The 27,601-nt window shown below is 36.0% G+C and overlaps 1 protein-coding gene across 1 annotated transcript; it reads left to right on the forward strand.

The window, feature by feature from the left end:
- Positions 1-488: 488 nt before the first annotated feature.
- spry1 (sprouty homolog 1, antagonist of FGF signaling (Drosophila)) lies at positions 489-27,601 on the forward strand. Its single transcript, XM_061977285.2, has 2 exons — positions 489-901; positions 26,102-27,601. Exon 2 carries the CDS (start codon positions 26,157-26,159, stop codon positions 27,105-27,107), a length of 951 nt encoding a protein of 316 aa, XP_061833269.1. The 5' UTR covers positions 489-901; positions 26,102-26,156; the 3' UTR covers positions 27,108-27,601.

The raw sequence follows: 27,601 nt of genomic DNA on the forward strand, positions 1-27,601 counted from the left end.
TAGCTGTTTCCCAGTTAGCATGCTAATGTGTGACGCTAGCATATTAGCTAATTGCGTGCATATTTACTTAATAATCATGGACTTTGTGAATGCTAGCTGTTTCCCAGTTAGCATGCTAATGTTAGCATGCCCACGTTTTAGGCTAGCACTTTAGCTAAATTCATACTTTTTTTGCCTGGAGCATAATAATGTTGACAAACATTTCTATGTTCCAGTCCTTTATTTTTTAAAAATACCATGTTTTTAATGAACACGTAGACCTACTATGCTACTGTATTGGCTTGTTTCTCAGCCGATACTAGTTAAATATCTTTTACAGATGTATTTAATTTTGGCCCATTTCACCCGCCGTACTTTTTTGATTGGGTAAAAAAAAACACCCAGAATGGGGCTAAAAATAACACCTGTGACGTCACCGGAAAGCCTCAAGAGCGGAAGTCCTCGCTCCACCTTAAAGGCGCGCACGGCGGCGGCGCGCACGCCCGTGACGCCGGGAGCGGATGTAATGTATCCTCCGCGATGGGGGGCGTGGCCTGGGCTGCCCCGCCCCCCAGCCATCATTCATTCCGCCGAGCAGGAGCCGAACCTCCGTCACATTCTCGCCTCTTCTCGCTCCGCACGCACTTTGCTCGCCGTCGACGCGCACTTGGCGGACCTCTCCACCCGGGACTCGTACAAGCTTCGTCCCGGACGGACTTCGGCGGCCTTCCCACGCTGAAAAGAAAGAAAAGGAAGACGTGTTTTTTGCTGTGGATTTACTGTCTTGCGTGCGATGAACTTTGCCAGAAGAAAAGTGCGAGACTAGAAGTTTGGATTACTGCGCGACTTGGAAGGATTTTTCCCCACTTTGGATCTTAGCAACTGGCTGCTTGATGGATTGGAGCCTCCGGACTACTTTTAGGTAAAAAAAAAAACTTTTTTTGTCCTCCTTTGCATGCAACTAATTTAACATTTTCCTCGCAGTGCCAATTAAAAAGCAGTTGTTTTTGTTTTTAAAGTATTTTTAAAGTTGCTTCCACGCGTGTATGCGTCCTGCGTGCCCCTCCCCCACCGCGCTTGTTTTCATTCATAATTTTTTTTTTTTTTTTTGCGTGCCAGACTTTTTGCAGCGCTTTAATATGCAAAAGAAAATATGTTTAAAAAAACAAGTTAAAATCAATCATGAGAAGCAAATAAATGCGTTAAACTTTGTTTTGTTCCTCCTTCTTGTATTTTTTTTTTATGGGCCGGAATACTAATTTCTTGGTTTCATGGCGGCCGCATTTAAATGTTAACGAGTCATTGACATGCTAATGAGGACGGGAAGTGTTGACGTGCGCGTTGGAGGGGAAGAGGAGTCGGAAGAACGCACAAATAGACACGATCCCAGCAGGCACGAGACATTGATGCAACGTTGATTAGAAGTCCGTTTAAAACTGACGTTGAAACAAAAATAGTTGCGTTTCTAAACTGAGACAACGTTGATGTCTAACACTGGATCCACGTTCTTGGTTGGGAAAATGACCACATTTCAATGGTCAAACATTGAATAAACGTCGTCAAAACGTTGTGTTTGGGTTGTAGAATATTGGTTGGGAAAATGACCAAAATTCAATGGTCAAATCAACGTTAGAACCCGACATTGATTAAACGTCGTCAAAAAGCATGTTGTTTCAACGTTGTGTTTGTGTCGTAGAATATTGGTTGGGAAAATGACCAAATTTCAATGGTCAAACATTGAATAAACGTCATCAAAAAGCATGTTGTTTCAACGTTGTATTTGTGTTGTAGAATATCCGTTGGAAAAATGACCGAATTTCAATGGTCAAACATTGAATAAACGTCGTCAAAATGCATGTTGTTTCAACGTTGTATTTGGGTTGTAGAGTATTGGTTGGAAAATGACCAAATTTCAATGGTCAAACATTGAATAAACGTCGTCAAAAAGCATGTTGTTTCAACGTTGTGTTTGTGTCGTAGAATATTGGTTGGGGAAAATGACCAAATTTCAATGTGCAAACATTGAATAAACGTCGTCAAAAAGCATGTTGTTTCAACGTTGTGTTTGGGTTGTAGAATATTGGTTGGGAAAATATCCAAAATTCAATGGTCAAATCAACGTTAGAACCAGACATTGATTAAACGCCGTCAAAAAGCATGTTGTTTCAACGTTATGTTTGTGTCGTAGAATATTGGTTGGGAAAATAATCAAATTTCAATGTGCAAACATTGAATAAACGTCGTCAAAAAGCATGTTGTTTCAATGTTGTATTTGTGTTGTAGAATATTGGTTGGGAAAATGACCAAAATTCAATGTTAACTCAACATTAGAACCCGACATTGATTAAACGCCGTCAAAAAGCATGTTGTTTTAACGTTGTGTTTGTGTCGTAGAATATTGGTTGGGAAAATGACCAAATTTCAATGGTCAAACATTGAATAAACGTTGTCAAAAAGCATGTTGTTTCAACGTTGTATTTGGGTTGTATAATATTGGTTGGGAAAATGACCAAAATTCAATGGTCAAATCAACGTTAGAACCCGACATTGATTAAACGCCGTCAAAAAGCATGTTGTTTCAACGTTGTGTTTGTGTCGTAGAATATTGGTTGGGGAAAATGACCAAATTTCAATGTGCAAACATTGAATAAACGTCATCAAAAAGCATGTTGTTTCAACGTTGTATTTGGGTTGTAGAATATTGGTTGGGAAAATGACCAAAATTCAATGTTAACTCAACATTAGAACCCGACATTGATTAAACGTCGTCAAAAAGCATGTTGTTTCAACGTTGTGTTTGTGTCGTAGAATATTGGTTGGGAAAATGACCAAATTTCAATGGTCAAACATTGAATAAACGTCGTCAAAAAGCATGTTGCTTCAACGTTGTGTTTGTGTTGTAGAATATTGGTTGGGAAAATGACCAAAATTCAATGTTAACTCAACATTAGAACCCGACATTGATTAAACGCCGTCAAAAAGCATGTTGTTTCAACGTTGTGTTTGTGTCGTAGAATATTGGTTGGGAAAATGACCAAATTTCAATGGTCAAACATTGAATAAACGTCGTCAAAAAGCATGTTGTTTCAACGTTGTATTTGGGTTGTATAATATTGGTTGGGAAAATGACCAAAATTCAATGGTCAAATCAAGGTTAGAACCCGACATTGATTAAACGCCGTCAAAAAGCATGTTGTTTCAACGTTGTGTTTGTGTCGTAGAATATTGGTTGGGGAAAATAATCACATTTCAATGTGCAAACATTGAATAAACGTCGTCAAAAAGCATGTTATTTCAACGTTGTATTTGGGTTGTAGAATACTGGTTGGGAAAATGACCAAAATTCAATGTTAACTCAACATTAGAACCCGAAATTGATTAAACGCCGTCAAAAAGCATGTTGTTTCAACGTTATGTTTGTGTCGTAGAATATTGGTTGGGAAAAAAATCAAATTTCAATGTGCAAACATTGAATAAACGTCGTCAAAAAGCATGTTGTTTCAATGTTGTATTTGTGTTGTAGAATATTGGTTGGGAAAATGACCAAAATTCAATGTTAACTCAACATTAGAACCCGACATTGATTAAACGTCGTCAAAAAGCATGTTGTTTCAACGTTATGTTTGTGTCATAGAATATTGGTTGGGAAAATGACCAAAATTCAATGGTCAAATCAAGGTTAGAACCCGACATTGATTAAACGTCGTCAAAAAGCATGTTGTTTCAACGTTGTGTTTATGTCGTAGAATATTGGTTGGGAAAATGACCAAATTTCAATGTGCAAACATTGAATAAACGTTGTCAAAAAGCATGTTGTTTCAACGTTGTATTTGGGTTGTATAATATTGGTTGGGAAAATGACCAAAATTCAATGGTCAAATCAAGGTTAAAACCTGACATTGATTAAAAGCCGTCAAAAAGCATGTTGTTTCAACGTTGTGTTTGTGTCGTAGAATATTGGTTGGGGAAAATGACCAAATTTCAATGGTCAAACATTGAATAAACGTCGTCAAAAAGCATGTTGTTTCAACGTTGTATTTGGGTTGTATAATATTGGTTGGGAAAATGACCAAATTTCAATGTTAACTCAACATTAGAACCCGACATTGATTAAACGTCGTCAAAAAGCATGTTGTTTCAACGTTGTATTTGTGTCGTAGAATATTGGTTGGGAAAATAATCAAATTTCAATGTGCAAACATTGAATAAACGTCGTCAAAAAGCATGTTGTTTCAACGTTGTATTTGTGTTGTAGAATATTGTTTGGGAAAATGACCAAAATTCAATGTTAACTCAACATTAGAACCCGACATTGATTAAACGTCGTCAAAAAGCATGTTGTTTCAACGTTGTGTTTGTGTCGTAGAATATTGGTTGGGAAAATGACCAAATTTCAATGGTCAAACATTGAATAAACGTCTTCAAAAAGCATGTTGTTTCAACGTTGTGTTTGGGTTGTAGAATATTGGTTGGGAAAATGACCAAAATTCAATGGTCAAATCAACGTTAGAACCCGACATTGATTAAACGTCGTCTCAAAACATGCTGTTTCAACGTTATGTTTGTGTCGTAGAATATTGGTTGGGAAAATGACCAAATTTCAATGGTCAAACATTGAATAAACGTCGTCAAAAAGCATGTTGTTTCAACGTTGTATTTGGGTTGTAGAGTATTGGTTGGAAAATGACCAAAATTCAATGTTAACTCAACGTTGATTAAACGCCGTCAAAAAGCATGTTGTTTCAACGTTGTGTTTGTGTCGTAGAATATTGGTTGGGAAAATGACCAAATTTCAATGGTCAAACATTGAATAAACGCCGTCAAAAAGCATGTTGTTTCAACGTTGTGTTTGTGTCGTAGAATATTGGTTGGGAAAATGACCAAATTTCAATGGTCAAACATTGAATAAACGCCGTCAAAAAGCATGTTGTTTCAACGTTGTGTTTGTGTCGTAGAATATTGGTTGGGAAAATGACCAAATTTCAATGGTCAAACATTGAATAGACGTCGTCAAAAAGCATGTTGTTTCAACGTTGCATTTGGGTTGTAGAATATTGGTTGGGAAAATGACCAAAATTCAATGGTCAAATCAACGTTCGAACCCGACATTGATTAAACGCCGTCAAAAAGCATGTTGTTTCAACGTTGTGTTTGTCTCGTAGAATATTGGTTGGGGAAAATGACCAAATTTCAATGTGCAAACATTGAATAAACGTCGTCAAAAAGCATGTTGTTTCAACGTTGCATTTGGGTTGTAGAATATTGGTTGGGAAAATGACCAAAATTCAATGTTAACTCAACATTAGAACCCAACATTGATTAAACGCCGTCAAAAAGCATGTTGTTTCAACGTTATGTTTGTGTCGTAGAATATTGGTTGGGAAAATGACCAAATTTCAATGGTCAAACATTGAATAAACGTCGTCAAAAAGCATGTTGTTTCAACGTTGCGTTTGGGTTGTAGAATATTGGTTGGGAAAATGACCAAAATTCAATGGTCAAATCAACGTTAGAACCCGACATTGATTAAACGCCGTCAAAAAGCATGTTGTTTCAACGTTATGTTTGTGTCATAGAATATTGGTTGGGAAAATGACCAAATTTCAATGGTCAAACATTGAATAAACGTCGTCAAAAAGCATGTTGTTTCAACGTTGTGTTTGTGTTGTAGAATATTGGTTGGGAAAATGACCAAAATTCAATGGTCAAATCAACGTTAGAACCCGACATTGATTAAACGCCGTCAAAAAGCATGTTGTTTCAACGTTGTGTTTGTGTCGTAGAATATTGGTTGGGGAAAATGACCAAAATTCAATGTGCAAACATTGAATAAACGTCGTCAAAAAGCATGTTGTTTCAACGTTGCATTTGGGTTGTAGAATATTGGTTGGGAAAATGACCAAAATTCAATGTTAACTCAACATTAGAACCCAACATTGATTAAACGCCGTCAAAAAGCATGTTGTTTCAACGTTATGTTTGTGTCGTAGAATATTGGTTGGGGAAAATGACCAAATTTCAATGTGCAAACATTGAATAAACGTCGCCAAAAAGCATGTTGTTTCAACGTTGTATTTGGGTTGTAGAATATTGGTTGGGAAAATGACCAAAATTCAATGTTAACTCAACATTAGAACCCGACATTGATTAAACGCCGTCAAAAAGCATGTTGTTTCAACGTTGTGTTTGTGTCGTAGAATATTGGTTGGGAAAATGACCAAATTTCAATGGTCAAACAATGAATAAACGTCGTCAAAAAGCATGTTGTTTCAACGTTGTATTTGGGTTGTAGAATATTGGTTGGGAAAATGACCAAAATTCAATGGTCAAATCAACGTTAGAACCCGACATTGATTAAACGTCGTCAAAAAGCATGTTTCAACGTTGTGTTTGTGTCGTAGAATATTGGTTGGGAAAATGACCAAATTTCAATGGTCAAACATTGAATAAACGTCGTCAAAAAGCATGTTGTTTCAACGTTGTGTTTGGGTTGTAGAATATTGGTTGGGAAAATGACCAAAATTCAATGGTCAAATCAACGTTAGAACCCGACATTGATTAAACGTCGTCAAAAAGCATGTTGTTTCAACGTTGTGTTTGTGTCGTAGAATATTGGTTGGGGAAAATGACAAAATTTCAATGTGCAAACATTGAATAAACGTCGTCAAAAAGCATGTTGTTTCAACGTTGCATTTGGGTTGTAGAATATTGGTTGGGAAAATGACCAAAATTCAATGTTAACTCAACATTAGAACCCGACATTGATTAAACGCCGTCAAAAAGCATGTTGTTTCAACGTTGTGTTTGTGTCGTAGAATATTGGTTGGGAAAATGACCAAATTTCAATGGTCAAACATTGAATAAACGTCGTCAAAAAGCATGTTGTTTCAACGTTGCGTTTGGGTTGTAGAATATTGGTTGGGAAAATGACCAAAATTCAATGGTCAAATCAACGTTAGAACCCGACATTGATTAAACGCCGTCAAAAAGCATGTTGTTTCAACGTTATGTTTGTGTCATAGAATATTGGTTGGGAAAATGACCAAATTTCAATGGTCAAACATTGAATAAACGTCGTCAAAAAGCATGTTGTTTCAACGTTGTGTTTGTGTTGTAGAATATTGGTTGGGAAAATGACCAAAATTCAATGTTAACTCAACATTAGAACCCGACATTGATTAAACGCCGTCAAAAAGCATGTTGTTTCAACGTTGTGTTTGTGTCGTAGAATATTGGTTGGGGAAAATGACCAAAATTCAATGTGCAAACATTGAATAAACGTCGTCAAAAAGCATGTTGTTTCAACGTTGTATTTGGGTTGTAGAATATTGGTTGGGAAAATGACCAAAATTCAATGTTAACTCAACATTAGAACCCGACATTGATTAAACGTCGTCAAAAAGCATGTTGTTTCAATGTTGTATTTGTGTTGTAGAATATTGGTTGGGAAAATGACCAAAATTCAATGTTAACTCAACATTAGAACCCGACATTGATTAAACGTCGTCAAAAAGCATGTTGTTTCAACGTTGTGTTTGTGTCGTAGAATATTGGTTGGGAAAATGACCAAATTTCAATGGTCAAACGTTGAATAAACATCGTCAAAAAGCATGTTGTTTCAACGTTGTATTTGGGTTGTAGAATATTGGTTGGGAAAATGACCAAAATTCAATGTTAACTCAACATTAGATACCGACATTGATTAAACGTCGTCAAAAAGCATGTTGTTTCAACGTTATGTTTGTGTCGTAGAATATTGGTTGGGAAAATAATCAAATTTCAATGTGCAAACATTGAATAAACGTCGTCAAAAAGCATGTTGTTTCAATGTTGTATTTGTGTTGTAGAATATTGGTTGGGAAAATGACCAAAATTCAATGTTAACTCAACGTTAGAACCCGACATTGATTAAACGTCGTCAAAAAGCATGTTGTTTCAACGTTATGTTTGTGTCATAGAATATTGGTTGGGAAAATGACCAAATTTCAATGGTCAAACATTGAATAAACATCGTCAAAAAGCATGTTGTTTCAACGTTGTATTTGGGTTGTAGCATATTGGTTGGGAAAATGACCAAAATTCAATGTTAACTCAACATTAGAACCCGACATTGATTAAACGCCGTCAAAAAGCATGTTGTTTCAACGTTGTGTTTGTGTCGTAGAATATTGGTTGGGAAAATGACCAAATTTCAATGGTCAAACATTGAATAAACGTCGTCAAAAAGCATGTTGTTTCAACGTTGTGTTTGTGTCGTAGAATATTGGTTGGGAAAATGACCAAATTTCAATGGTCAAACATTGAATAAACGTCGTCAAAAAGCATGTTGTTTCAACGTTGTGTTTGTGTCATAGAATATTGGTTGGGAAAATGACCAAATTTCAATGGTCAAACATTGAATAAACGTCGTCAAAAAGCATGTTGTTTCAACGTTGTGTTTGTGTTGTAGAATATTGGTTGGGAAAATGACCAAAATTCAATGTTAACTCAACGTTAGAACCCGACATTGATTAAACGTCGTCAAAAAGCATGTTGTTTCAACGTTGTGTTTGTGTCGTAGAATATTGGTTGGGAAAATGACCAAATTTCAATGGTCAAACGTTGAATAAACATAGTCAAAAAGCATGTTGTTTCAACGTTGTATTTGGGTTGTAGCATATTGGTTGGGAAAATGACCAAAATTCAATGTTAACTCAACATTAGAACCCGACATTGATTAAACGCCGTCAAAAAGCATGTTGTTTCAACGTTATGTTTGTGTCATAGAATATTGGTTGGGAAAATGACCAAATTTCAATGGTCAAACATTGAATAAACGTCGTCAAAAAGCATGTTGTTTCAACGTTGTGTTTGTGTTGTAGAATATTGGTTGGGAAAATGACCAAAATTCAATGTTCACTCAACGTTAGAACCCGACATTGATTAAACGCCGTCAAAAAGCATGTTGTTTCAACGTTATGTTTGTGTCGTAGAATATTGGTTGGGAAAATGACGAAATTTCAATGTTCAAACATTGAATAAACGTCGTCAAAAAGCATGTTGTTTCAACGTTGTATTTGTGTTGTAGAATATCCGTTGGAAAAATGACCGAATTTCAATGGTCAAATCAACGTTAGAACTCGACATTGATTAAACGTCGTCAAAAAGCATGTTGTTTCAACGTTGTGTTTGTGTCGTAGAATATTGGTTGGGGAAAATGACCAAATTTCAATGTTCAAACATTGAATAAACGTCGTCAAAAAGCATGTTGTTTCAACGTTGTATTTGGGTTGTAGAATATTGGTTGGGAAAATGACCAAAATTAAATGTTAACTCAACGTTAGAACCCGACATTGATTAAACGCCGTCAAAAAGCATATTGTTTCAACGTTGTGTTTGGGTCGTAGAATATTGGTCGGGAAAATGACCAAAATTCAACAGTCAACGTCAAGATCTGACATTGGATAAACGGCGCCAAAAAGTATGTTGTTTCAACGTTATGTAGAATATTGGTTGGGAAAATGACCACAATTCAACGGTCAACGTCAGAACCTAACATTGATTAAAAGTTGTCAAAAAGTATGTTGTTTCAACGTTATGTAGAATATTGGTTGGGAAAATGACCAAAATTCAACGGTCAATGTCAGAACCCAACATTGATTAAAAGTTGTCAAAAAGTATGTTGTTTCAACGTTATGTAGAATATTGGTTGGGAAAATGACCAAAGTTCAATTGTCAACGTCAGAACCGGCCATTTATCAAACGTCGTCAAAAAGTATGTTGTTTCAACGTTATATTTGTGTTGTAGAATATTGGTTGAGAAAATGACCAAAATTCAACGGTCAACGTCAGAACCCAACATTGATTAAAAGTTGTCAAAAAGTATGTTGTTTCAACGTTATGTAGAATATTGGTTGAGAAAATGACCACAATTCAACGGTCAACGTCAGAACCTAACATTGATTAAAAGTTGTCAAAAAGTATGTTGTTTCAACGTTATATTTGTGTTGTAGAATATTGGTTGAGAAAATGACCAAAATTCAACGGTCAACGTCAGAGCCCAACATTGATTAAAAGTTGTTCAAAAGTATGTTGTTTCAACGTTATGTTTGTGTCGTAGAATATTGGTTGGGAAAATGACCAAATTTCAATGGTCAAATCAACGTTAGAACTCGACATTGATTAAACACCGTCAAAAAGCATGTTGTTTCAACGTTGTATTTGGGTTGTAGAATATTGGTTGGGAAAATGACCAAAATTCAATGTTAACTCAACATTAGAACCCGACATTGATTAAACGCCGTCAAAAAGCATGTTGTTTCAACGTTATGTTTGTGTCGTAGAATATTGTTTGGGAAAATGACCAAATTTCAATGGTCAAACATTGAATAAACGTCGTCAAAAAGCATGTTGTTTCAACGTTGTATTTGGGTTGTAGAGTATTGGTTGGAAAATGACCAAAATTCAATGTTAACTCAACGTTGATTAAACGCCGTCAAAAAGCATGTTGTTTCAACGTTGTGTTTGTGTCGTAGAATATTGGTTGGGAAAATGACCAAATTTCAATGGTCAAACATTGAATAAACGCCGTCAAAAAGCATGTTGTTTCAACGTTGTGTTTGTGTCGTAGAATATTGGTTGGGAAAATGACCAAATTTCAATGGTCAAACATTGAATAGACGTCGTCAAAAAGCATGTTGTTTCAACGTTGCATTTGGGTTGTAGAATATTGGTTGGGAAAATGACCAAAATTCAATGGTCAAATCAACGTTCGAACCCGACATTGATTAAACGCCGTCAAAAAGCATGTTGTTTCAACGTTGTGTTTGTCTCGTAGAATATTGGTTGGGGAAAATGACCAAATTTCAATGTGCAAACATTGAATAAACGTCGTCAAAAAGCATGTTGTTTCAACGTTGCATTTGGGTTGTAGAATATTGGTTGGGAAAATGACCAAATTTCAATGGTCAAACATTGAATAAACGTCGTCAAAAAGCATGTTGTTTCAACGTTGCGTTTGGGTTGTAGAATATTGGTTGGGAAAATGACCAAAATTCAATGGTCAAATCAACGTTAGAACCCGACATTGATTAAACGCCGTCAAAAAGCATGTTGTTTCAACGTTGTGTTTGTGTCGTAGAATATTGGTTGGGGAAAATGACCAAAATTCAATGTTAACTCAACATTAGAACCCGACATTGATTAAACGCCGTCAAAAAGCATGTTGTTTCAACGTTGTGTTTGTGTCGTAGAATATTGGTTGGGGAAAATGACCAAAATTCAATGTTAACTCAACATTAGAACCTGACATTGATTAAACGTCGTCAAAAAGCATGTTGTTTCAACGTTGTGTTTGTGTCGTAGAATATTGGTTGGGGAAAATGACCAAATTTCAATGTGCAAACATTGAATAAACGTCGTCAAAAAGCATGTTGTTTCAACGTTGTATTTGGGTTGTAGAATATTGGTTGGGAAAATGACCAAAATTCAATGTTAACTCAACATTAGAACCCGACATTGATTAAACGTCGTCAAAAAGCATGTTGTTTCAACGTTGTGTTTGTGTCGTAGAATATTGGTTGGGGAAAATGACCAAATTTCAATGTGCAAACATTGAATAAACGTCGTCAAAAAGCATGTTGTTTCAACGTTGTATTTGGGTTGTAGAATATTGGTTGGGAAAATGACCAAAATTCAATGTTAACTCAAGGTTAGAACCCGACATTGATTAAACGCCGTCAAAAAGCATGTTGTTTCAACGTTGTGTTTGTGTCGTAGAATATTGGTTGGGGAAAATGACCAAATTTCAATGTGCAAACATTGAATAAACGTCGTCAAAAAGCATGTTGTTTCAACGTTGTGTTTGGGTTGTAGAATATTGGTTGGGAAAATGACCAAAATTCAATGGTCAAATCAACGTTAGAACCCGACATTGATTAAACGTCGTCAAAAAGCATGTTGTTTGAACGTTGTGTTTGTGTCGTAGAATATTGGTTGGTAAAATGACCAAATTTCAATGGTCAAACATTGAATAAACGTCGTCAAAAAGCATGTTGTTTCAACGTTGCATTTGGGTTGTAGAATATTGGTTGGGAAAATGACCAAAATTCAATGGTCAAATCAACGTTAGAACCCGACATTGATTAAACGCCGTCAAAAAGCATGTTGTTTCAACGTTATGTTTGTGTCATAGAATATTGGTTGGGAAAATGACCAAATTTCAATGGTCAAACATTGAATAAACGTCGTCAAAAAGCATGTTGTTTCAACGTTGCATTTGGGTTGTAGAATATTGGTTGGGAAAATGACCAAAATTCAATGGTCAAATCAAGGTTTGAACCCGACATTGATTAAACGCCGTCAAAAAGCATGTTGTTTCAACGTTGTGTTTGTGTCGTAGAATATTGGTTGGGGAAAATGACCAAATTTCAATGTGCAAACATTGAATAAACGTCGTCAAAAAGCATGTTGTTTCAACGTTGTATTTGGGTTGTAGAATATTGTTTGGGAAAATTACCAAAATTCAATGTTAACTCAACATTAGAACCTGACATTGATTAAACGTTGTCAAAAAGCATGTTGTTTCAACGTTATGTAGAATATTGGTTGGGAAAACGACCAAAATTCAACGGTCAACGTCAGAACCTAACATTTATCAAACGTCGTCAAAAAGCATGTTGTTTCAATGTTGTGTTTGTGTTGTAGAATATTGGTTGGGAAAATGACCACAATTCAACGGTCAACGTCAGAACCTAACATTGATTAAAAGTTGTCAAAAAGTATGTTGTTTCAACGTTATGTTTGTGTCGTAGAATATTGGTTGGGAAAATGACCAAATTTCAATGGTCAAATCAACGTTAGAACTCGACATTGATTAAACACCGTCAAAAAGCATGTTGTTTCAACGTTGTATTTGGGTTGTAGAATATTGGTTGGGAAAATGACCAAAATTCAATGTTAACTCAACATTAGAACCCGACATTGATTAAACGTCGTCAAAACGCATGTTGTTTCAACGTTATGTTTGTGTCGTAGAATATTGTTTGGGAAAATGACCAAATTTCAATGGTCAAACATTGAATAAACGTCGTCAAAAAGCATGTTGTTTCAACGTTGTATTTGTGTTGTAGAATATTGGTTGGAAAAATGACCGAATTTCAATGGTCAAATCAACGTTAGAACCCGACATTGGTTAAACGCCGTCAAAAAGCATGTTGTTTCAACGTTGTGTTTGTGTCATAGAATATTGCTTGGGAAAATGACCAAATTTCAATGGTCAAACATTGAATAAACGTTGTCAAAAAGCATGTTGTTTCAACGTTGTATTTGTGTTGTAGAATATCCGTTGGAAAAATGACTGAATTTCAATGGTCAAATCAACGTTAGAACTCGACATTGATTAAACACCGTCAAAAAGCATGTTGTTTCAACGTTGTATTTGGGTTGTAGAATATTGGTTGGGAAAATGACCAAAATTCAATGGTCAAATCAACGTTAGAACCCGACATTGATTAAACGTCGTCAAAAAGCATGTTGTTTCAACCTTGTGTTTGTGTCGTAGAATATTGGTTGGGAAAATGACCAAATTTCAATGGTCAAACATTGAATAAACGTCGTCAAAAAGCATGTTGTTTCAACGTTGTATTTGTGTTGTAGATTATTGGTTGGAAAAATGACCGAATTTCAATGGTCAAATCAACGTTAGAACCCGACATTGGTTAAACGCCGTCAAAAAGCATGTTGTTTCAACGTTATGTTTGTGTCGTAGAATATTGGTTGGGAAAATGACCAAATTTCAATGTTCAAACATTGAATAAACGTCGTCAAAAAGCATGTTGTTTCAACGTTGTATTTGTGTTGTAGAATATCTGTTGGAAAAATGACCGAATTTCAATGGTCAAATCAACATTAGAACTCGACATTGATTCAACGCCGTCAAAAAGCATGTTGTTTCAACGTTGTATTTGGGTTGTAGAGTATTGGTTGGGAAAATGACCAAAATTCAATGTTAACTCAACATTAGAACCCGACATTGATTAAACGTCGTCAAAAACATGTTGTTTCAACGTTGTGTTTGTGTCGTAGAATATTGGTTGGGGAAAATGACCAAATTTCAATGTTCAAACATTGAATAAACGTCGTCAAAAAGCATGTTGTTTCAACGTTGTATTTGGGTTGTAGAATATTGGTTGGGAAAATGACCAAAATTAAATGTTAATTCAACGTTAGAACCCGACATTGATTAAACGCCGTCAAAAAGCATGTTGTTTCAACGTTGTGTTTGTGTCGTAGAATATTGGTTGAGAAAATGACCAAAATTCAACGGTCAACGTCAGAACCCAACATTGATTAAAAGTTGTCAAAAAGTATGTTGTTTCAACGTTATGTAGAATATTGGTTGGGAAAATGACCACAATTCAACGGTCAACGTCAGAACCTAACATTGATTAAAAGTTGTCAAAAAGTATGTTGTTTCAACGTTATATTTGTTTTGTAGAATATTGGTTGGGAAAATGACCACAATTCAACGGTCAACGTCAGAACCTAACATTGATTAAAAGTTGTCAAAAAGTATGTTGTTTCAACGTTATGTAGAATATTCGTTGGGAAAATGACCAAAATTCAACGGTCACCGTCAGAACCCAACATTGATTAAAAGTTGTCAAAAAGTATGTTGTTTCAACGTTATGTAGAATATTGGTTGGGAAAAAGACCACAATTTAATGGTTAACGTCAGAACAAAACATTGATTAAACGTTTTCAAAAAGCATGTTTTTTCAACATGTTGTAGAATATTGGTTGGGAAAATGACCAACATTCAATGGTTAACGTCAGGTTGGGAAAATGACCAACATTCAATGGTTAACGTCAGGTTGGGAAAATGACCAACATTCAATGGTTAACGTCAGAACCCAACATCGATCAAACGTTGTCAAAAAGCATGTTGTTTCAATGTTGTGTTTGTGTTGTAGAATATTGGTTGGGAAAACGACCAAAATTCAACGGTCAACGTCAGAACCCAACATTGATTAAAAGTTGTCAAAAAGTATGTTGTTTCAACGTTATGTAGAATATTGGTTGAGAAAATGACCAAAATTCAACGGTCACCGTCAGAACCCAACATTGATTAAAAGTTGTCAAAAAGTATGTTGTTTCAACGTTATGTAGAATATTGGTTGGGAAAATGACCACAATTCAACGGTCAACGTCAGAACCTAACATTGATTAAAAGTTGTCAAAAAGTATGTTGTTTCAACGTTATATTTGTGTTGTAGAATATTGGTTGAGAAAATGACCAAAATTCAACGGTCAACGTCAGAACCCAACATTGATTAAAAGTTGTCAAAAAGTATGTTGTTTCAACGTTATGTAGAATATTGGTTGGGAAAATGACCACAATTCAACGGTCAACGTCAGAACCTAACATTGATTAAAAGTTGTCAAAAAGTATGTTGTTTCAACGTTATGTAGAATATTGGTTGGGAAAATGACCACAATTCAACGGTCAACGTCAGAACCTAACATTAATTAAAAGTTGTCAAAAAGTATGTTGTTTCAACGTTATGTAGAATATTGGTTGGGAAAATGACCAAAATTCAACGGTCAACGTCAGAACCCAACATTAATTAAAAGTTGTCAAAAAGTATGTTGTTTCAACGTTATGTAGAATATTGGTTGAGAAAATTACCAAAATTCAACGGTCAACGTCAGAACCCAACATTGATTAAAAGTTGTCAAAAAGTATGTTGTTTCAACGTTATGTAGAATATTGGTTGGGAAAATGACCAAAATTCAATTGTAACGTCAGAACAAAATATTGATAAAAAGTCGTCAAAAAGCATGTTGTTTCAACGTTGTATTTGTGTTGTAGAATATTTGTTGAGAAAACGACCAAAATTCAACGGTCAACGTCAGAACCCAACATTGATTAAAAGTTGTCAAAAAGTATGTTGTTTCAATGTTATGTAGAATATTCGTTGGGAAAACGACCAAAATTCAACGGTCAACGTCAGAACCCAACATTGATTAAACGCCGTCAAAAAGCATGTTGTTTCAACGTTGTGTTTGTGTCGTAGAATATTGGTTGAGAAAATGACCAAAATTCAACGGTCAACGTCAGAACCCAACATTGATTAAAAGTTGTCAAAAAGTATGTTGTTTCAACGTTATGTAGAATATTGGTTGGGAAAATGACCACAATTCAACGGTCAACGTCAGAACCTAACATTGATTAAAAGTTGTCAAAAAGTATGTTGTTTCAACGTTATATTTGTTTTGTAGAATATTGGTTGGGAAAATGACCACAATTCAACGGTCAACGTCAGAACCTAACATTGATTAAAAGTTGTCAAAAAGTATGTTGTTTCAACGTTATGTAGAATATTCGTTGGGAAAATGACCAAAATTCAACGGTCACCGTCAGAACCCAACATTGATTAAAAGTTGTCAAAAAGTATGTTGTTTCAACGTTATGTAGAATATTGGTTGGGAAAATGACCACAATTTAATGGTTAACGTCAGAACAAAACATTGATTAAACGTTTTCAAAAAGCATGTTTTTTCAACATGTTGTAGAATATTGGTTGGGGAAAATGACCAACATTCAATGGTTAACGTCAGGTTGGGAAAATGACCAACATTCAATGGTTAACGTCAGGTTGGGAAAATGACCAACATTCAATGGTTAACGTCAGAACCCAACATCGATCAAACGTTGTCAAAAAGCATGTTGTTTCAATGTTGTGTTTGTGTTGTAGAATATTGGTTGGGAAAACGACCAAAATTCAACGGTCAACGTCAGAACCCAACATTGATTAAAAGTTGTCAAAAAGTATGTTGTTTCAACGTTATGTAGAATATTGGTTGAGAAAATGACCAAAATTCAACGGTCACCGTCAGAACCCAACATTGATTAAAAGTTGTCAAAAAGTATGTTGTTTCAACGTTATGTAGAATATTGGTTGGGAAAATGACCACAATTCAACGGTCAACGTCAGAACCTAACATTGATTAAAAGTTGTCAAAAAGTATGTTGTTTCAACGTTATATTTGTGTTGTAGAATATTGGTTGAGAAAATGACCAAAATTCAACGGTCAACGTCAGAACCCAACATTGATTAAAAGTTGTCAAAAAGTATGTTGTTTCAACGTTATGTAGAATATTGGTTGGGAAAATGACCACAATTCAACGGTCAACGTCAGAACCTAACATTGATTAAAAGTTGTCAAAAAGTATGTTGTTTCAACGTTATGTAGAATATTGGTTGGGAAAATGACCACAATTCAACGGTCAACGTCAGAACCTAACATTAATTAAAAGTTGTCAAAAAGTATGTTGTTTCAACGTTATGTAGAATATTGGTTGGGAAAATGACCAAAATTCAACGGTCAACGTCAGAACCCAACATTAATTAAAAGTTGTCAAAAAGTATGTTGTTTCAACGTTATGTAGAATATTGGTTGAGAAAATTACCAAAATTCAACGGTCAACGTCAGAACCCAACATTGATTAAAAGTTGTCAAAAAGTATGTTGTTTCAACGTTATGTAGAATATTGGTTGGGAAAATGACCAAAATTCAATTGTAACGTCAGAACAAAATATTGATAAAAAGTCGTCAAAAAGCATGTTGTTTCAACGTTGTATTTGTGTTGTAGAATATTTGTTGAGAAAACGACCAAAATTCAACGGTCAACGTCAGAACCCAACATTGATTAAAAGTTGTCAAAAAGTATGTTGTTTCAATGTTATGTAGAATATTCGTTGGGAAAACGACCAAAATTCAACGGTCAACGTCAGAACCCAACATTGATTAAAAGTTGTCAAAAAAGTATGTTGTTTCAACGTTATGTAGAATATTGGTTGGGAAAATGACCAACGTTCAATGGTCAACGTCAGAACCTAACATTGAGTAAAAGTTGTCAAAAAGTATGTTGTTTCAACGTTATATAGAATATTGGTTGGGAAAATGACCACAATTCAACGGTCAACGTCAGAACCTAACATTGATTAAAAGTTGTCAAAAAGCATGTTGTTTCAACGTTATATTTGGGTTGTAGAATTTTGGTTGAGAAAATGACCAAAATTCAACGGTCAACGTCAGAACCCAACATTGATTAAAAGTTGTCAAAAAGTATGTTGTTTCAACGTTATGTAGAATATTGGTTGAGAAAATGACCAAAATTCAACGGTCAACGTCAGAACCCAACATTGATTAAAAGTTGTCAAAAAGTGTGTTGTTTCAACGTTATGTAGAATATTGGTTGGGAAAGTGACCAAAATTCAACGGTCAACGTCAGAACCTAACATTGATTAAAAGTTGTCAAAAAGTATGTTGTTTCAACGTTATGTAGAATATTGGTTGGGAAAATGACCACAATTCAACGGTCAACGTCAGAACCTAACATTGATTAAAAGTTGTCAAAAAGCATGTTGTTTCAACGTTATATTTGGGTTGTAGAATTTTGGTTGGGAAAATGACCAAAATTCAATGTTCAAATCAACGTAAAAAGTATGTTGTTTCAACGTTATATTTGTGTTGTAGAATATTGGTTGAGAAAATGACCAAAATTCAACGGTCAACGTCAGAACCAAACATTGATTAAAAGTTGTCAAAAAGTATGTTGTTTCAACGTTATGTAGAATATTGGTTGGGAAAATGACCACAATTCAACGGTCAACGTCAGAACCCAACATTGATTAAACGTCGTCAAAAAGCATGTTGTTTCAACGTTATGTAGAATATTGGTTGGGAAAATGACCACAATTCAACGGTCAACATCAGAACCTAACATTGATTAAAAGTTGTCAAAAAGTATGTTGTTTCAACGTTATGTAGAATATTGATTGGGAAAATGACCAAAATTCAACGGTCAACGTCAGAACCCAACATTGATTAAAAGTTGTCAAAAAGTATGTTGTTTCAACGTTATGTAGAATATTGGTTGGGAAAATGACCAAAATTCAACGGTCAACGTCAGAACCCAACATTGATTAAAAGTTGTCAAAAAGTATGTTGTTTCAACGTTATGTAGAATATTGGTTGGGAAAATGACCACAATTCAACGGTCAACATCAGAACCTAACATTGATTAAAAGTTGTCAAAAAGCATGTTGTTTCAACGTTATGTAGAATATTGGTTGGGAAAATGACCACAATTCAACAGTCAACGTCAGAACCCAACATTGATTAAAAGTTGTCAAAAAGTATGTTGTTTCAACGTTATGTAGAATATTGGTTGAGAAAATGACCAAAATTCAACGGTCAACGTCAGAACCCAACATTGATTAAAAGTTGTCAAAAAAGTATGTTGTTTCAACGTTATGTAGAATATTGGTTGGGAAAATGACCACAATTCAACGGTCAACGTCAGAACCTAACATTGATTAAAAGTTGTCAAAAAGTATGTTGTTTCAACGTTATGTAGAATATTGGTTGGGAAAACGACCAAAATTCAACGGTCAACGTCAGAACCTAACATTGATTAAAAGTTGTCAAAAAGTATGTTGTTTCAACGTTATGTAGAATATTGGTTGAGAAAATGACCAAAATTCAACGGTCAACGTCAGAACCCAACATTGATTAAAAGTTGTCAAAAAGTATGTTGTTTCAACGTTATGTAGAATATTGGTTGGGAAAATGACCACAATTCAACGGTCAACGTCAGAACCTACCATTGATTAAAAGTTGTCAAAAAGTATGTTGTTTCAACGTTATGTAGAATATTGGTTGGGAAAACGACCAAAATTCAACGGTCAACGTCAGAACCCAACATTGATTAAAAGTTGTCAAAAAGTATGTTGTTTCAACGTTATGTAGAATATTGGTTGAGAAAATGACCAAAATTCAACGGTCAACGTCAGAACCCAACATTGATTAAAAGTTGTCAAAAAGTATGTTGTTTCAACGTTATGTAGAATATTGGTTGGGAAAATGACCACAATTCAACGGTCAACGTCAGAACCTAACATTGATTAAAAGTTGTCAAAAAGTATGTTGTTTCAACGTTATGTAGAATATTGGTTGAGAAAATGACCAAAATTCAACGGTCAACGTCAGAACCTAACATTGATTAAAAGTTGTCAAAAAGTATGTTGTTTCAACGTTATGTAGAATATTGGTTGAGAAAATGACCAAAATTCAACGGTCAACGTCAGAACCTAACATTGATTAAAAGTTGTCAAAAAGTATGTTGTTTCAACGTTATGTAGAATATTGGTTGGGAAAATGACCAAAATTCAACGGTCAACGTCAGAACCCAACATTAATTAAAAGTTGTCAAAAAGTATGTTGTTTCAACGTTATGTAGAATATTGGTTGAGAAAATTACCAAAATTCAACGGTCAACGTCAGAACCCAACATTGATTAAAAGTTGTCAAAAAGTATGTTGTTTCAACGTTATGTAGAATATTGGTTGGGAAAATGACCAAAATTCAATTGTAACGTCAGAACAAAATATTGATAAAAAGTCGTCAAAAAGCATGTTGTTTCAACGTTGTATTTGTGTTGTAGAATATTTGTTGAGAAAACGACCAAAATTCAACGGTCAACGTCAGAACCCAACATTGATTAAAAGTTGTCAAAAAGTATGTTGTTTCAATGTTATGTAGAATATTCGTTGGGAAAACGACCAAAATTCAACGGTCAACGTCAGAACCCAACATTGATTAAAAGTTGTCAAAAAAGTATGTTGTTTCAACGTTATGTAGAATATTGGTTGGGAAAGTGACCAAAATTCAACGGTCAACGTCAGAACCTAACATTGATTAAAAGTTGTCAAAAAGTATGTTGTTTCAACGTTATGTAGAATATTTGTTGGGAAAACGACCAAAATTCAATGGTCAATGTCAGAACCCAACATTGATTAAAAGTTGTTTCAACATCTTGTAGAATATTGGTTGGGAAAATGACCAAAATTCAATTGTAACGTCAGAACAAAATATTGATTAAAAGTCATCAAAAAGCATGTTGTTTCAACATTGTATTTGTGTTGTAGAATATTCATTGGGAAAACGACCAAAATTCAACAGTCAACGTCAGAACCCAACATTGATTAAAAGTTGTCAAAAAGTATGTTGTTTCAACGTTATGTAGAATATTGGTTGAGAAAATGACCAAAATTCAATGGTCAATGTCAGAACCCAACATTGATTAAAAGTTGTTTCAACATCTTGTAGAATATTGGTTGGGAAAATGACCAAAATTCAATTGTAACGTCAGAACAAAATATTGATAAAAAGTCGTCAAAAAGCATGTTGTTTCAACGTTGTATTTGTGTTGTAGAATATTCGTTGAGAAAACGACCAAAATTCAACGGTCAACGTCAGAACCCAACATTGATTTAAAGTTGTCAAAAAGCATGTTGTTTCAACGTTATGTAGAATATTGGTTGAGAAAATGACCAAAATTCAACGGTCACCGTCAGAACCCTACATTGATTAAAAGTTGTCAAAAAGTATGTTGTTTCAACGTTATGTAGAATATTGGTTGGGAAAATGACCAAAATTCAACGGTCAACGTCAGAACCTAACATTGATTAAAAGTTGTCAAAAAGCATGTTGTTTCAACGTTATATTTGGGTTGTAGAATTTTGGTCGAGAAAATGACCAAAATTCAACGGTCAACGTCAGAACCTAACATTGAGTAAAAGTTGTCAAAAAGCATGTTGTTTCAACGTTATATTTGGGTTGTAGAATTTTGGTTGAGAAAATGACCAAAATTCAACGGTCAACGTCAGAACCTAACATTGAGTAAAAGTTGTCAAAAAGCATGTTGTTTCAACGTTATATTTGGGTTGTAGAATTTTGGTTGAGAAAATGACCAAAATTCAACGGTCAACGTCAGAACCTAACATTGAGTAAAAGTTGTCAAAAAGCATGTTGTTTCAACGTTATATTTGGGTTGTAGAATTTTGGTTGAGAAAATGACCAAAATTCAACGGTCAACGTCAGAACCTTACATTGATTAAAAGTTGTCAAAAAGTATGTTGTTTCAATGTTATGTAGAATATTGGTTAAGAAAATGACCAAAATTCAACGGTCAACGTCAGAACCTAACATTGAGTAAAAGTTGTCAAAAAGCATGTTGTTTCAACGTTATATTTGGGTTGTAGAATTTTGGTTGAGAAAATGACCAAAATTCAACGGTCAACGTCAGAACCTAACATTGAGTAAAAGTTGTCAAAAAGCATGTTGTTTCAACGTTATATTTGGGTTGTAGAATTTTGGTTGAGAAAATGACCAAAATTCAACGGTCAACGTCAGAACCTAACATTGAGTAAAAGTTGTCAAAAAGCATGTTGTTTCAACGTTATATTTGGGTTGTAGAATTTTGGTTGAGAAAATGACCAAAATTCAACGGTCAACGTCAGAACCTAACATTGATTAAAAGTTGTCAAAAAGTATGTTGTTTCAACATTATGTAGAATATTGGTTAGGAAAATGACCAAAGTTCAATGGTCAACGTCAGAACCGGCCATTTATCAAAATTCGTCAAAAAGTATGTTGTTTCAACGTTATATTTGTGTTGTAGAATATTGGTTGAGAAAATGACCAAAATTCAACGGTCAACGTCAGAACCCAACATTGATTAAAAGTTGACAAAAAGCATGTAGTTTCAACGTTATGTAGAATATTGGTTAAGAAAATGACCAAAATTCAACGGTCAACGTCAGAACCTAACATTGAGTAAAAGTTGTCAAAAAGCATGTTGTTTCAACGTTGTATTTGGGTTGTAGAATTTTGATTGAGAAAATGACCAAAATTCAACGGTCAACGTCAGAACCTAACATTGAGTAAAAGTTGTCAAAAAGCATGTTGTTTCAACGTTATATTTGGGTTGTAGAATTTTGGTTGAGAAAATGACCAAAATTCAACGGTCAACGTCAGAACCTAACATTGAGTAAAAGTTGTCAAAAAGCATGTTGTTTCAACGTTATATTTGGGTTGTAGAATTTTGGTTGAGAAAATGACCAAAATTCAACGGTCAACGTCAGAACCTAACATTGAGTAAAAGTTGTCAAAAAGCATGTTGTTTCAACGTTATATTTGGGTTGTAGAATTTTGGTTGAGAAAATGACCAAAATTCAACGGTCAACGTCAGAACCTTACATTGATTAAAAGTTGTCAAAAAGTATGTTGTTTCAATGTTATGTAGAATATTGGTTAAGAAAATGACCAAAATTCAACGGTCAACGTCAGAACCTAACATTGAGTAAAAGTTGTCAAAAAGCATGTTGTTTCAACGTTATATTTGGGTTGTAGAATTTTGGTTGAGAAAATGACCAAAATTCAACGGTCAACGTCAGAACCTAACATTGAGTAAAAGTTGTCAAAAAGCATGTTGTTTCAACGTTATATTTGGGTTGTAGAATTTTGGTTGAGAAAATGACCAAAATTCAACGGTCAACGTCAGAACCTAACATTGAGTAAAAGTTGTCAAAAAGCATGTTGTTTCAACGTTATATTTGGGTTGTAGAATTTTGGTTGAGAAAATGACCAAAATTCAACGGTCAACGTCAGAACCTAACATTGATTAAAAGTTGTCAAAAAGTATGTTGTTTCAACATTATGTAGAATATTGGTTAGGAAAATGACCAAAGTTCAATGGTCAACGTCAGAACCGGCCATTTATCAAAATTCGTCAAAAAGTATGTTGTTTCAACGTTATATTTGTGTTGTAGAATATTGGTTGAGAAAATGACCAAAATTCAACGGTCAACGTCAGAACCCAACATTGATTAAAAGTTGACAAAAAGCATGTAGTTTCAACGTTATGTAGAATATTGGTTAAGAAAATGACCAAAATTCAACGGTCAACGTCAGAACCTAACATTGAGTAAAAGTTGTCAAAAAGCATGTTGTTTCAACGTTGTATTTGGGTTGTAGAATTTTGATTGAGAAAATGACCAAAATTCAACGGTCAACGTCAGAAACTAACATTGAGTAAAAGTTGTCAAAAAGCATGTTGTTTCAACGTTATATTTGGGTTGTAGAATTTTGGTTGAGAAAATGACCAAAATTCAACGGTCAACGTCAGAACCTAACATTGATTAAAAGTTGTCAAAAAGTATGTTGTTTCAACATTATGTAGAATATTGGTTAGGAAAATGACCAAAGTTCAATGGTCAACGTCAGAACCGGCCATTTATCAAAATTCGTCAAAAAGTATGTTGTTTCAACGTTATATTTGTGTTGTAGAATATTGGTTGAGAAAATGACCAAAATTCAACGTTTAACATCAGAACCCAACATTGATTAAAAGTTGACAAAAAGCATGTAGTTTCAACGTTATGTAGAATATTGGTTAAGAAAATGACCAAAATTCAACGGTCAACGTCAGAACCTAACATTGAGTAAAAGTTGTCAAAAAGCATGTTGTTTCAACGTTATATTTGGGTTGTAGAATTTTGGTTGAGAAAATGACCAAAATTCAACGGTCAACGTCAGAACCTAACATTGAGTCAAAGTTGTCAAAAAGTATGTTGTTTCAACGTTATGTAGAATATTGGTTAGGAAAATGACCAAAGTTCAATGGTCAACGTCAGAACCGGCCATTTATCAAAATTCGTCAAAAAGTATGTTGTTTCAAAGTTATATTTGTGTTGTAGAATATTGGTTGAGAAAATGACCAAAATTCAACGTTTAACATCAGAACCCAACATTGATTAAAAGTTGACAAAAAGCATGTAGTTTCAACGTTATGTAGAATATTGGTTGGGAAAATGACCAAAATTCAACGGTCAACGTCAGAACCTAACATTGATTAAAAGTTGTCAAAAAGCATGTTGTTTCAACGTTATATTTGGGTTGTAGAATTTTGGTTGAGAAAATGACCAAAATTCAACGGTCAACGTCAGAACCTAACATTGAGTAAAAGTTGTCAAAAAGCATGTTGTTTCAACGTTATATTTGGGTTGTAGAATTTTGGTTGAGAAGATGACCAACATTCAACGGTCAACGTCAGAACCTAACATTGAGTAAAAGTTGTCAAAAAGCATGTTGTTTCAACGTTATATTTGGGTTGTAGAATTTTGGTTGAGAAAATGACCAAAATTCAACGGTCAACGTCAGAACCTAACATTGATTAAAAGTTGTCAAAAAGCATGTTGTTTCAACGTTATATTTGGGTTGTAGAATTTTGGTTGAGAAAATGACCAAAATTCAACGGTCAACGTCAGAACCTAACATTGATTAAAAGTTGTCAAAAAGTATGTTGTTTCAATGTTATGTAGAATATTGGTTAAGAAAATGACCAAAATTCAACGGTCAACGTCAGAACCCAACATTGATTAAAAGTTGACAAAAAGCATGTAGTTTCAACGTTATGTAGAATATTGGTTAAGAAAATGACCAAAATTCAACGGTCAACGTCAGAACCTAACATTGATTAAAAGTTGTCAAAAAGTATGTTGTTTCAACGTTATGTAGAATATTGGTTGGGAAAATGACCACAATTCAATGGTCAACGTCAGAACCTAACATTGATTAAAAGTTGTCAAAAAGTATGTTGTTTCAACGTTATGTAGAATATTGGTTGGGAAAACGGCCAAAATTCAACGGTCAACGTCAGAACCTAACATTGATTAAAAGTTGTCAAAAAGTATGTTGTTTCAACGTTATATAGAATATTGGTTGGGAAAATGACCAAAGTTCAATGGTCAACGTCAGAACCGGCCATTTATCAAACGTCGTCAAAAAGTATGTTGTTTCAACGTTATATTTGGGTTGTAGAATTTTGGTTGAGAAAATGACCAAAATTCAACGGTCAACGTCAGAACCCAACATAGAGTAAAAGTTGTCAAAAAGTATGTTGTTTCAACGTTATGTAGAATATTGGTTGAGAAAATGACCAAAATTCAACGGTCAACGTCAGAACCTAACATTGATTAAAACTTGTCAAAAAGCATGTTGTTTCAACGTTATATTTGAATTTTGGTTGGGAAAATGACCAAAATTCAATGTTCAAATCAACGTTAAAAGTATGTTGTTTCAAGGTTATATTTGTGTTGTAGAACGTCAACGTCAGAACCGAGCCTTGATTTAAACGTGGTCAAAAAGCATGTTGTTCATGTTCAAGTCCTCAACGTTGTTTCAACGTCTACCGGGGGCCAAAAAGCAGAATTAACTTCTCCTTCTGCGGCAGGTTCTCCGATGCACGCCAAGTCCACGGTGAATGTCGGAAGTGGTGATCCCCCCAGATGGAGCTCCAAAGTCAACACGGCCCCGGCGGTTCGTTAGCGCTGATCCGGCAGCCTTCCCAGAGGTCGGATTACGAGCGGGACTTCCAGCATGCCGCCATCCTCTCCCTGGACCAGATCAAGGCCATCCGCTCCAGCAACGAGTACACGGAGGGGCCCTCGGCTGCGGCGCGGCGGCCCCCGGCGCCCCGCATGCCGCCCAGGCCCCGGGAGAAGCAGGAGAGGACTCACGAGGTCATCCTGGTGAATGTGAACAACAACTATGAGCGCCGGGGGTCCGGGCACCACCACCACCACCATGGTGGTCCCCGGGTGCCGGGGCTGAGTCGCTCCACCAGCACGGGGAGCGCCGCCAGCTCTGGGAGCAACGGCAGCGCCTCCTCCGAGCAGGGACTCCTGGCTCGCTCGCCCCCCGCCAGGTTGGGCTCGGAGCGGCCCGTGCGGACCCAACCCAAGCCGAGCGCCCTATTCCCCCCGCCCCCGCTTAAACCGGACTCCGCCAAGGAGGCCTGGGCGCCCGCCGCCGGGCACCAGTTCATCTGCGAGCGCTGCGGCAAGTGCAAATGCGGCGAGTGCACGGCGCCCCGCGCCCTGCCGGCGTGTCTGGCGTGCGGCGGGCAGTGCCTGTGCTCGGCGGAGAGCGCCCTGGAGCACGGCACCTGCATGTGCCTGGTGAAGGGCGCCTTCTACCACTGCTCCAACGACGACGAGGGCGACTCCTGCGCCGACCACCCCTGCTCGCCGTCGCGCTCGCACTGCTGCCCGCGCTTCCTCTGCATGGGGCTGATGTCGCTGCTCTTCCCCTGCCTGCTGTGCTACCCGCCCGTCAAGGGCTGCCTGCGGGCGTGCCAGGGCTGCTACGACCGCGCCAAGCGCCCCGGCTGCCGCTGCAAGAACTCCAACACCGTGTACTGCAAGCTGGAGAGCTGGGCGCCGCGCAAGCCCTCCTGATCGCCGCAAAAGACGACACGGGCGAATGTTTACGGAACATTCCGAGGAGCAACCACTCGAGTCTTCTCTCCTGGATCCGGGTTTTACACACCAGTGTTTGCCTTAAGCCCCGCCCCCTCCTCCTCTCACCTGTGAAGGACCATCTTGTCGGCCATGATGTAGCTAACAGCAGCTGACGTTGCATTATTGCAATATTACCTTCCCTTCTGTACATTAAGCTGAAACAAAACACCCATAAGAGGAAATAATTCTGGCTATTTTTCTCTCTCCAAATGTTTTTTTTTTGTCGTTGTTGTTGTACAAAATATTTATTATGTGAAGCTCTATTATTTTATGATATTTATTGCAAGAGACAGTCTTAAATGTTACTCCATTATAACAAGAACTATCGAATACTTAGTGAACGAGGGCGGCACAAAAGCAAAAAAAAGTATGTTAACTTTAATGCAGAAAAATATATGAATGGAAAAAAAAGGAGCACTGTGTTTGTCTTG

This window comes from Nerophis lumbriciformis, linkage group LG16, assembly GCF_033978685.3.
Source record: "Nerophis lumbriciformis linkage group LG16, RoL_Nlum_v2.1, whole genome shotgun sequence".
NCBI lineage: Eukaryota > Metazoa > Chordata > Actinopteri > Syngnathiformes > Syngnathidae > Nerophis > Nerophis lumbriciformis.

Excerpts from the sequence above, each read along its gene's own strand:
- spry1 (XM_061977285.2), top strand. The coding sequence starts at position 26,157 with ATGGAGCTCCAAAGTCAACACGGCCCCGGCGGTTCGTTAGCGCTGATC.